The sequence below is a fragment of the Vigna angularis genome, chromosome 4, assembly GCF_016808095.1.
Source record: "Vigna angularis cultivar LongXiaoDou No.4 chromosome 4, ASM1680809v1, whole genome shotgun sequence".
NCBI lineage: Eukaryota > Viridiplantae > Streptophyta > Magnoliopsida > Fabales > Fabaceae > Vigna > Vigna angularis.
The window spans coordinates 33,642,681-33,655,783 of NC_068973.1; the positions used below are offsets into that span (position 1 = coordinate 33,642,681).

The following is a 13,103-nucleotide window of genomic DNA, read 5'->3' on the forward strand; positions in this document are numbered from 1 at the left end:
ATGGCACGTGTACCTTAGATTCTTCACAGTATGATCATACCTCGAAAATGACTACATTTACCCCCATTGGCATTTCAGGATGTAATTCCGTGCTACACATAATAAAGTTATAACCATAGCTGACTTCTATGCTCATAAAAGAAAATGACATTGGTGAGGTTGTTCTTTCTACCTATGGCTAGTCACAAACTCTTCATCAAGAGACCATTATGCGTACACTTTTTCCAAGGGTCGAAAATCCGTGACTCATAGAGATGCTGAAGGAGAAGACTCAAGATCACGTATAAATCTAGCAGTAGAATACTATGTTGTTAGGCTTATAAATATGCAGTGCAGCTACTGAAACTAATTAACAGATAATTATTATTATTAACACTTACCATGTATGTATGCTTTAACTGTCATATAATTAGTGGATGAAGATTATGATTTAAGATCATAATAGTATAGCCGAAGCAAAGACTAGTGAACCCCCTACATGAACAATGTTCACCTGCTAGAGCCAAATTAGAATAATCCGTGGAAGGTGTATAGTGAGGTTGTATTACACTATTACTGCATTTGTCTACGTAAACATATAAGAGAGAATTAATATCATATTCATCTAAGTTATTGCTATTTGCATTAACTATTAAGCGTATTGGATATACGGAAGAGGTAGTGCAGAAAGAACAAAATAAGAATACCAACTCATTTGAATTCGTGAGCTAAGCCAAACTTTGGAGGCATTGGAGAGTGGGACCCAACTTGGAAACTTTCTTCAAGGGTTGAGAGAGAGAGAGAGGTGTTAGCAACAATTTATATTACACAGCTTTAAACATACAAGGAACCTGGCAGGTTTTATGATGACAACTCCATTCTTTTTGTTTCCAGGCAGATACGAGAGTCAAAGTTTTCTAAGAATACCAATTAAATATATAGTTTGTGTTTGATTGCAGCAATTTCGGTGAAAAAGACATAAATCACTGTGTAATAAAAAGCAGATTCCATTTCCGTCTTAGGCTATAGGTTCTAAAACTAATGAATACATCATCATCATACATACCACATTGTATATAATAATCCATACGCAACAAAGCCTTGCTGTATTCCCCTATAAATTCTTCATTCTTAGTATACTAAATGTTCTCAGAAGAACTCGAAAGGTGTGTTTCTTAAAGAATTAGCATCCTATTACACACACACGCATTTAGAGAGAGAGAGAGATGGAGCACTATGACCGTGATTTCTTGGAGGAACTGATAAGTACAGAAGAAACTCAGTTCTTCTGTAATGGCTGGAGTAGTTTTGACTGTTTTGATCAAAACTCTCTACCTTATCTCCCAAACTCTTCTTCTGGTCAACAAGTTCCTCAAAGCTACAACGACTACTACCCCTTCAATGAAAACTATGGCTCTTTACTCGATGAATCCTCACCACAGATTATCGATTCTTACTATAGTACACTTGATACTCCACTCAACACCCTTGGTCAAGAGGATTATCCATTGTCCTTTATGGAAGAAGAGGACCCCGGTATGCTTGGGGAAGAGCTTAAGAATTTGGAGCTGCAAACTACGTGCAAAGCGGAGTCAACCCGGTCCTCCGAAATGCCAGTTTTCAACATCGGAACGGGTCTGGAAAGAAAAAATCGGTCAAAGAAGCTTCAGGGGCAACCCTCCAAGAATCTAATGGCGGAGAGGAGAAGAAGGAAGAGATTAAATGACAGACTCTCAATGCTGAGAGCTATTGTTCCCAAGATAAGTAAGGTACGCAGTGAGTGTGATTCATTCGTTGAATGAGTACTGTACTAACAGAAATGAATGAGCAGATCTAATTTTTTGTGTTGAATGCTTATCACAGATGGATAGAACATCTATACTCGGGGACACTATTGATTACATGAAAGAACTTCTGGAGAAGATCAACAATCTTCAGCAAGAAGTAGAAGTGGATTCTAAAATGGCAGGCATTTTCAAAGATGTGAAGCCAAATGAAATCCTAGTGAGAAATTCACCCAAGGTATAAATGAAACCGTAATGTTCTTTGAACTCGTAATAATTTCTGATAGACCCTTTTGAAATATATGTTTGTTGATATGATAAATCTCCATTGTGATTGGTGTAATCCTGCATTGGTTTTTATATTATAGCCTTTTGGTGAATGCAGTTTGAAGTGGAGAGGAGTGCGGACACACGGGTGGAAATTTGCTGTGCAGGAAAGCAAGGATTGTTACAATCAACAGTAAACACTCTGGAGGCTTTAGGCCTTGAGATTCAACAATGTGTTATTAGCTGTTTCAATGATTTCACAATGCAGGCTTCTTGCTCAGAGGTACATTAGCACACCATGTTTTGGCACTCCTTACAAATACTTACATAGCTTCATATTTTCCGCTGATGGTATTTGTTGGTTGAGGCACGGTGTAAAGAAGTATCCTTTTTGTCTGTCATGTAACAGGAATCGGAGCAAAGGGCAATGCTGAGTTCTGAAGATATAAAGCAAGCGTTGTATAGAAGTGCAGGATATGGAGGAAGGTGTTTGTGAGAGTTGAACAGAGGAAGAAGAGGAGCAAATGCACTTAGGATAGTTTTCTATAATGTTCATTGGTTTTGTTAAGACAGAGGCTAGTTTTTTTTTTTTTCATCAAATCTCCAGATTATGTTGGACTCGTCCGTGTGATTCTGAGGCAAAGTTAGCAATTATTAATGTTGAATTGTGGAAGTGATCATGTAAGTGTAATAATAGAATTGAAGGACGAGAATCTAGTCATTGTCCCTGAATGCATGTGGAGGGCACAAGCAAAAATGTTAAGACATAATAATAAGAGTAAAGTTCGGATTTTGTTTCTATTCTTTTGATACGGCTTTCCAATATCTCTCTTTGTGTGACTTCTATGTACAAAGACACTTTTCTTTGTAATGATGTGACATTCATAATTGAGTGCTTTTGATCTTCTGTTAGTTTTGTAAACGTAAGAACGTGATCTTCAGTAATTTTCTAACTCTAAGAAAACTCTTCCTTTATTTTCTGTGCAATTTCAATCAAACCATGTATTATTTATAAACTTTGCTACTTTTTATTTTATTTTAGACTTAGTTTTTGTTTGTACTTCCAAACTAGTGGTGGGTTTACAAGAGCGACACTGAAAAGTTTAAAGTTTACGTACTTTTCTCCATAAAAACAATTCTTTTCAACAGCTATTCGTCCCTGTCTGTTCGTCTCTCTCTCCAAAATTCGAAATGGACTTTAACCAATATAATTTAACAAGCAACCATAGATTAACAAGACCATGAATATGCCATCGACGGTGTTCATTATATAATAACCAGAAGAGACAATTTAGAGTGTCACGTAATGTTACACTTTTTTGGCCGGATCAAAACAACCATACCTATGTAACTATATCCTTAAAGCATGATTTATAATAGGATGTAATATGAATCTCCCAAGGATGAATTTCAATTGTCTCTACAGAAGAAGGTTTCAAATTTCAATCACTTTTGGTCGGCACTAGTTGCCAGAAACATGAATGTGAAAGAAATTGGAACGCAACGTGAAGATGTTGCAGATAAATCCAAAACTAAAATAGCTCCAAAAACATCAGGTATTATTATTATTATTACTGCATGTTAGTACTAACTCCAAAACTGTTGTTTGAGTGAGGGTTCATATGTGTCGTCTACTACTATCCACGTTCACATTCTGTAACAAAGAAACGTAGATTCCAATGATATAATACGATGCCCTTGTTGCTAAAATCAAATCAAAGTCTTATCCAAACCTTGTTTTGGTTCTGTTTTTTTTTTTTTTCTATACTCAGATTTGAGTTGCCATTGCTATATAATCCAAGAGAATCTTTCAGACATGATCAATGCACTGGCGTCACTGCTTTTTAGAAAGCTCAAATGTGAAAACAAATGTGGTGTAAACTCGTAAAGCCAACAGCAACGGGAAGAAGCATTTGGTGTTTTTGGATGCACGAGAGAGAAACGCATTCCATAATTTAAAAAAGAAAAATATTCTTTTCGCGCACTTAAATTTTTTAAATTCATTTTACATTCACATTATTTTTTTTTTACTTTTTACTCTTTTATTTCTTAAAAAAATACAAAAATTTATACTTTTATTTATTTTTTTACTCTATATCAAATGAATTAAAAGTATGTTATGATATTATTACTCTTTACAAAATAAATAATACAAATAAAATTAGTGTAAATATATTAAAGTAGTATAATAGATTCTACAGTTTTTAAACTTTTTTTTAATCTTTTTTCTAGACTTTCAAACACTCTGTTTTTTGTTATCTTGTTTCTTCTCCAATCCTCTTCTATCCTAACAATTAAACTTGTTTATTTTTATAAAAAATAAATAAATACTTAGTAGGAAAAACATCAATAAATCTGTTTTATATATGTCTATTTTATTTTCATTTAACCAAAATAGAAATATCTAAGAAATGAATGCCAAAAACAACCTCGTATACCCGTCCCACGACATTATCGTCCCTACCAAGAACTGTCACCCTACATTGTGAGTTTATGTTGAAAAAATCAACTGTCAAAAACAAATAGCTTCAATAACAAAGAAACACCCAAATCCAATTAATAAACTTTTATACAATATTAAAATTGTATAATTTAAGTTTAATTTAATATCATAAAATTAGTTAAATAAAATAAAATGTATTATACTTATATAAAATCGTCTTATTTCACATAAAATCTTCAACTTATTATAAAAAATTAAATATATGTAAACAACCTTTCATTAATAATGACGATCAATGAAAACATAATGCAGATAAATCTTTTCTTGAAGAGTTTGTCCCTAAATTACTTCCGATACGTGCATCTCCCAATTATAGCCACTTATAAAACTATAGGAAGTTTGAATTAAACTAAATATAAATACAATAATGCTATAGAAGAATTTATTATATCAGTATCAGAGTAATTTGGACAGGTTAAAGCATTTCTGTTGAAAAAATTAAATCTCGGTAGTTGTTTATTTTTATACATACAAAACATGTTTTAAATAGTGAAGAAACTTCTTTTTACAGCAATTTAAAGTCAAAAAAATTTTACTAGTTTTTTTTATACATTATGACCTTAATTTTGCTATTATCGGGATGCAAATAACTACACAATATTTATATTCTCTTTCGTTTCTTGTCAATAAGCATGTGTTTATACACATTGCGATATTCACTACTATGAAAATAAATGTTGTTTTAATATTAAACTCTAGTAACCATTTTTAAAATTAAAATAATTAACTTATCCTTTAAATATTTTTAATTTAATTAATTTTTAAATTTAATTATGTTCTTAACTAAAATTAACTATTTTTAAAAAATACTTATAAAATAAAATAAAAATTATTCATTATTTTTGTTATTATATAAAAAATACATCTTCACTAATTCACTAATTACTGTAATAAGTTTCAATAGTTTTACAAGATTTATTTATTGAATAGTAAAACCTACAACTTTTTTAACAAGTTAAATAATTTATCTTGTATGAAATACTGGGAATAGTGTTAAAAATACGATTATTGGGCTGTAGTCAAAATAAGCAATTGCTTCTTGCACTCCATAACTTTTTAAAATGACGATTTTATTATTATAAAAGTCACTTTTGGATTATAAATTCTGGATCAGGCTTTCCAAAAAAAAAAATTAATAACATTTTCATAACGAAATTTTTCGGAGAAGAATTTCCGAAGCAAAATTTTGCGGAGAAAATTTTTCAAAACAAGATTTTTGAAATAAATTTTTTGAACAGCATGAAATACATTCCAGAATACAATTTTCATAATGCATATAATATTTTCCAAAATAAATTTTTGGAGCATTTTTAGATGAAATAAAACATAATAAATATTTTCTGGAAAAAAAACTTTTTGCAATAGATTCTTTTAGTATTTCCTCTCTTCTTCTTATCCGGTACCAGTCCGTTGCATCACAGTAATAGCAGCAATGTAGGAGTGTGATAAAATAGTGAAGGGTATTTAAGTATTTTATTATATTGATGGAACTGCGGAAATAGACTGATGCGGTGCATGAAGTAATTGCCTTCAAAATTTATAAGCCTAACACAAAATTTATGACTCAAGTTATTAAATGTCGTGCAATATTTGTCAGTAAAACAAGGGTTTTGCTCCCTCCATCACCACCCTATACTTCCTTCACTTTCCCACACTATTTTAAATACAATTATATCCTTAAGTTAAAAAGATTTTTACTTTTACTCTGTTTTAAATAATTTGAAACCCTAATTTTACTTTTCCAGCATCCACCCACGGAACTCTCTTCCCCTTTTCCCATTTCCATTTCACCTCCCCACCTCCCGCACTTTCATTCCTTTTTCTTTCCAGTTTTTTTTTGTTTGAAAGCTTTCATTGTCGTCGTGGTGTAAAGGAGCGTCGTCGTCGCCGTCGTGGTGTGGAGGATTATCGAGGAGCGTCCAGAGCATCAACCAGCGTGAGGAAGTATACATCAACGGAGGTGACATCCTTCAACGGATGTCCCCTAATAAAACAAATCCTAAAATAAAAAATGTAACCTTTAAACAGAGGTGACATCTTCAAGGTTTATTCGAATACGCACCTGGAGGAAGCACGACACGCACTGCACCACGAGAGCGACACTGCACAACGAGAGGGAGACTGCTTGATAATTCTTTCCACCACCACCAACCTTTGCAACTTGTAGTATCTCACAACCAAGAAAGAAAGAGAAAAAGAAATATAATGTTAAAATGAAAGAAAAATATTTTACTCAGTGTACGGGACTAGAATAGGTTATTAGTGAAATAGGTTCTGAATGAGTAAAATTAAAAAATAATAACCCTAAAAATAAAATTTTCCTGAGAGGCAAAACAGTAAAGGAGAAATAGAGGGAGAAAGATGTACTGGTGGAGGGAGCAACACCCGTAAAACAAACGCCACTCTTTATTTTTGGGCAAAGATTATTTGCACTCAATTTTTACTACGCATACTCCCATGTTCTTAAATTGCTAAATTATTCATTCTCTTCCTTGCGTCATGCACTGCTTTTGTAAATAATTTTTTTTTCCATTATTGGTTGATCAAACAAACAAGTCTGTCTGTCAAACAAATGTGAAAAGAAATCGTATTCCGTTATACACTTTTGGTTCAAAGTATTTTAACATTTTATTAATATGTTTTATTACTGTTTTGGGTTATTGTTATTACCATATATTATTTTATAATTTTTTTATATTAAAATTTGTTTTTATTGTTATAATATTATTTTTCCCAGCTTTGTCAACGATGAAAACATAATTTTTTTAACTTTGGTACAAATTAGTGAATAGAGACATTTTATAATCGATAATAAAAACACAAATTATATATGATATTATAATCATATCAAGATAAGCATAACCATAACAATAAAATATATATGAAAAGTATTATACTAAAAAGTTTTGTCCTTCAAACTACAAAGGAAACATTATCTTACGAGATCAAAGTTCATTCTTCTTAATAATGCATTTATTCATGTATCTGCTCATGTTATAGGGTGATTATTGAAAAAAAAAAAAAAAAAGACAAAACATAACAATCAACAAAATAAGAGGGTAAGTTAGTTGAAACGAAGAAAACATATTTTCCAAAAATGAAAAAATCAAATGAACTATCATAATAAATATAAAACACTCATCACTTGTCATAAATATAAATCTTTATAGACTCAATTTATTTGAATGGATATATCTGAGCATAACTTAAAGTTATGCACTTGTGTTCACTCACCTGAACTACTACACAATATGAATTCATTGTACAAACATAAAATCATGGGATAGTTCTCTTGAAAGGAACTTAGTCACTCACATTAGTAGAATCCAAGATAGTTTCATGAAATACTTATTCTCTCAAAACAGGCCTTAAAGAGAACACAAATGAGATTGTTTCCTTCTAAATACCCTCAAATTTCCAAACCAAACATTGATACAATTTTATGAACCATAACCAACATTGTAACAAACACTAATATCATAAAACCATAAAATAAAAATTCACAAAATTGCAATGACAGTCAGTAGCATAGAGGTATGCTTAGCGTCGTGCTTCCAAAAAAGATTTAGTGATAAGCCAAAGTGATAGAAGATTATCCCTAATTCTATAATAGAAGAATTATAGAATTCAAGGAAGAGTCATTACAATAATAGAATTTGAAAAAAAAATGAACTATTAATAAATATATTTTTGAAAACGAACTATTAAGTAACACAAACAATCATAATAATAATATTTGGTTGGTAGTGTAACTTCTTTTTATTATATATATATATATATATATATATATATATATATATATATATATATATATATTAAATATTTGAAATAAACTATTAAATACAATATTTTAACTTATTTTGTTAAAAAAATAATTATTTAAAATCTTATACAAAATGCACGTTCTTTTTAAATCATATTAATCTAACTTTTACATAAAAAACCAGAGAAATATTTAATAATAAGAATATTTATATTATTATTTAATATAAGTTATAAATATAATTTTTTATTGATAATTTTTTGAAGAAAAAATAATTTCATTACAGTTATTTTATACTTTATTATCAATGAAGATATATTATTATTTTAAATAATATTAGTTTAAGAAATAAATGTAAAATATATTTTTTATAAATTTAATTTTATTGAATGATTAAGTAATTAGAAAGTATATAAATAAATTAATATTTTAAATATAAGTAATTCTTTAACATTTTATATATATATATATATATATATGAAAACACAGTAAAAAAACTTTTAATAATGATTAAAATGTGTATAAGGACAAACACATTAAAAGAAATATTTATTTATTTATTTTAAAATTATTGTTTAAGAATACAATATAGATTAACATGTGTATTTTAAATTTTTTATTTTAAAATAATTGACTTAACATATTCTATATTTTATAATGATAGACTATAACGTTGACAAAAGAATTTTAACTTTAGATCTAAGTTGCACACGAGATTAGAGTACTAAATAAAAAAATTTATTAATCAAAGCAAATAAATAAATTGTGTTAATTATATGAATAAACTACCATTTTGGTATATCAAAATTTGTAACATTAAAGTTAATTTGAATTTTTTTGATTTGGTGTATTTAAGCACTAAATTCAATTGTTCAGCCTAACATATGTTTCTAAACATATTTATCATTATTATTATTTAAATTAGAAATTAATAGATATAATTGACATTTTAAATATTGAATTGAAAATTTCAAATTTCATAAACTAATGTCATCGTTAAATTGAATTTAAAAAACATAAAACAAAATTTATAATATTACGGATCATATATATATATATATATATATATATATATATATATATATTAAATATTTTAAATAAACTATTAAATAAAATCTTTATACATATTTCTATGTATATATGATTACTATAATTAAATTTTAGGTAATATCAATTTAAATTTTAAGTATTAAAATATGAAGAATATTCAATAATAAAAATATCTATATTATAAATTAATTTACATAAATTTTATTATTATAGTTTTTTGAGATAAAAATATTATTATTATTATTATTATTAAATGATAGTATTTTATAAAATAAAATTAAAATATATATTTAAAATTTAATTTTATTAAATGATTAAGTAACAAAAAATTAAGTAACTAATTTTTTTTATGATACAAACATTTGTCAAAAAATAATTTGCTTCTTCTTTTATATTATAATATAGAGAATATATTTGAGTATTTTGAATTATTTTCCCTTGACAGTTAGCTTTTGATAAGTTAGGTTAGAGATTATAGTGCCCTCCACCTAGGATTTCCAATTTTGCGACAGGGACTGAGACCTAATATTATCATCTCTCAGATGCAGAATTCAATTTGACTCCCTTTTTAGGGGTATATATCAATCCAATTAGATTAAATTATTACAAAATGCGAGTTATATTTTAAATGTTTAGAACTAATCTTATTTTAAATGTTTAGAACTAATCTTATTTTAAATATTTACAAAATGCGAGTTAGACTATATGTTTAAGGTGATAATAAATATCGAGTTATAATTAATAAAATAAATTATTGATGTAGACAAAAGTCAATTTTTCTCTTTGAAACAAATACCATATATATATAACTAGTCATCAAATATATAAATTAATCAGATTATGATTATTTCAGCTTGATTAGTAATGTTTCGTACAAGATTTACGTATAGTGAAATGTGAAAAGAAGTTGTGTTATCCATAAGGATTTAATTTATAATGTACTCAATCAACCATATGATCGTTGAAGACTGTTTTTTAATTTATTAAAAATGGTTTCCTTAAAAATTTGTGTGAAGTACTCTGTTGTGTTGTGTATAAATTTGATTAATCATTTAATATAGATTTACACATTGTACTTCTAAGTGAATATTTATAAAATCAATTATAGTAAACAATTATGATTTATTAAAAAAATCATTTAACATTCATGATCATTATTATTATTATTATTATTATTATTATTATTATTATTATTATTATTATTATATTATTATTATATTATTATTATTATACTGTTTTGGAAATAAATTGTACTTACAGGTTCTTTATTTATCTGATACAGTCTTATTTATTTCAAAATTGAGAGGTTTTGTGGTAATAAATTTATTTCAATATATAATATACTTATTTGGTCTAATAAATATGTTAAAGAATACGATCAAATAAAATTTAATTAGTCTAATATTTTAACAGTCCAAAAATATGTCTATAAAAATAAATATTTTCATATTAACACTAATCGTGACAAATATCGTCAGTACATTATTATTGTTATTTATGGTGAAGTACTAATTATTATTATTATTATTATTACTTGCTTGAGGTATGTCCCTATTTTATTATTATTTAATATTATATTAATTTTATAACATACTATTTGTCAATAAATATTTTTTTTTACTTTTGTTCATTCTTTTATATAGATTTAATTTTTTTTATTAATTTAAGCGTTAGAAAATCCTTTATAGATAGATATTTCTCATATTTCAGTCTTCAAGAACATATGTCAAAATGTTTAATTTATTCAAATCTTCTATAAGGACTACACTCAAATCTTCATAAAAACATATATCATCTTACTTGTTTGGAGATTGTGAAGTTATATAGTGATAAGTTTTACTTTGATTTATTGTATATAATCTTATTTACTAAAAAAATAAAATAATTTATAGTGATAAATTCAATATGATTTACTTAATATAATCTTAATTGTTCAAAGAATGAAAGATTGTATACTGATAAGTTAAATCATAATTTAACTGACACTATACTACTCAATATAAAAAAAATCGAGTGATTATATAATTATAAACTCAGTTCCTGTCGGGGGTAGGTTCGACACACACATAGAACTCCACACATGATAAGATATTGTCCGCTTTGGGCCAAGCCCTCACGGGTTTGCTTTTGGTACCACTCCAAAAGGCCTCTTATCATTGGAGATATCTATGTGTATATAAACCCTTGACCAGTCCTTATTTCACTCAATGTGGGACTTTGTTTGCACTCCAACATCCTCCCTCAAACAAAGGACTGTGGTCTTTCCTCCCCCGCTGCGGAAGTCTTTTTTCATCCATGAATATCTTCTCTTGAAAGGAGTGGAAGCAGTGGCGATTCACGGAGGCAAGGATCAGGAAGAGAGAGAGTATGCCATTGCAGCTTTTAAGGCTGGCAAGAAAGATGTGTTGGTGGCAACTGATGTTGCATCCAAAGGTTTGGATTTTCCTGACATTCAGCACGTCATTAACTATGACATGCCAGCTGAAATTGAAAATTATGTCCATAGGATTGGACGAACTGGCGATGCGGGATGAACCGGAAGCTGGGTTACGGTGCCCAACTGCGCGCTAACCTAGACCCCACAAAGGGTGTTGGTCGATTAAAACAAAGGACTGTGGTCTTTCCTCCCCCGCTGCGGAAGTCTTTTTTCATCCTTGAGTACACCATGGTCAACATGGAGCATTTCTCTTTTGCCCTCTTTCACGATCCATGGTCACAACATGAGCATTTCTCTTGCTCTCCCCGCCTCTCAAGATTCATCCGGTGATCCGTCACTGGCCTCCTGCCTGGCTCATGGGGGGGCGTACTCGTCTGAGCCCGGTCACCAGACCCGAACCATGCTCTGATACCACTGTTGGGGGTAGGTTCGACACACACATAGAACTCCACACATGATAAGATATTGTCCGCTTTGGGCCAAGCCCTCACGGGTTTGCTTTTGGTACCACTCCAAAAGGCCTCTTATCATTGGAGATATCTATGTGTATATAAACCCTTGACCAGTCCTTATTTCACTCAATGTGGAACTTTGTTTGCACTCCAACAGTTCCCACGTGATAATATTTCTTGCTATAAAAACTAACTAAATACACCCAGATGCACATTTATTGAAATATATAAATATTAACAATATTTATCATAATATAATATATAATCAAGACAAATTAAAGTAAAATAAATACATTATAATGTGAAACGAATACATAAAACAATTTATAATAAGAGTAAATAAGAACAATTAATAATTAAATTAAAGAACAAATAAAAGTATATGATCTTAATTTAGAAATTATAAAGATACTTGACTACAAAAAGATTGTATCATCCCAAAAATATAGCAATAAACTATATAAAGGAGTTATCATATAATAATACAATAGGATAATTACTGAAAATAAAGTTTGTAACCTTACCGTTATCACAAAATAATCATAAAATTTAAAACTTTACAAAGTTCATATACTATTACAAAACTATGTACACAACCGAACGGTGATTACAAAGTTAGAGTTATGACCGAACGGTTCACACAAAACTATAAACAATAGTGTGAACGAACGATCATAAACTAAACAGCAGGGTTCTCGCCATCCAACGCATGCTCCAACGAACACTCCTCCCCCTCTACTCACACCCAAAAGGTGATCATCGCAAAGAAGAATTACCGAACGGACAACATAACAAAAAGAAAACAAAAAGGATAAGCTAGAGTAATTTAATTAATCATTCAATTAAAAGGAGTATAAACAAACATGCA

General features: G+C 29.0%; 1 protein-coding gene across 1 annotated transcript; it reads left to right on the plus strand.

The window, feature by feature from the left end:
• The first annotated feature begins 1,006 nt into the window (after window positions 1-1,006).
• Window positions 1,007-2,831, plus strand: LOC108330923 (transcription factor bHLH93). The gene is made up of 4 exons (XM_017565524.2): window positions 1,007-1,748; window positions 1,843-2,001; window positions 2,149-2,313; window positions 2,440-2,831. Exons 1-4 carry the CDS (start codon window positions 1,206-1,208, stop codon window positions 2,524-2,526), a joined length of 954 nt encoding a protein of 317 aa, XP_017421013.1. The 5' UTR covers window positions 1,007-1,205; the 3' UTR covers window positions 2,527-2,831.
• Window positions 2,832-13,103: the final 10,272 nt, after the last annotated feature.

What these genes read in the sequence shown, in the direction of transcription:
- LOC108330923 (XM_017565524.2), top strand. Translation starts at nt 1,206, where the DNA reads ATGGAGCACTATGACCGTGATTTCTTGGAGGAACTGATAAGTACAGAA. An exon ending in TTGTTCCCAAGATAAGTAAG is followed by an intron (nt 1,749 to 1,842) that starts GTACGCAGTGAG and finishes TGCTTATCACAG; the next exon opens with ATGGATAGAACATCTATACT. An exon ending in TGCAGGCTTCTTGCTCAGAG is followed by an intron (nt 2,314 to 2,439) that starts GTACATTAGCAC and finishes GTCATGTAACAG; the next exon opens with GAATCGGAGCAAAGGGCAAT.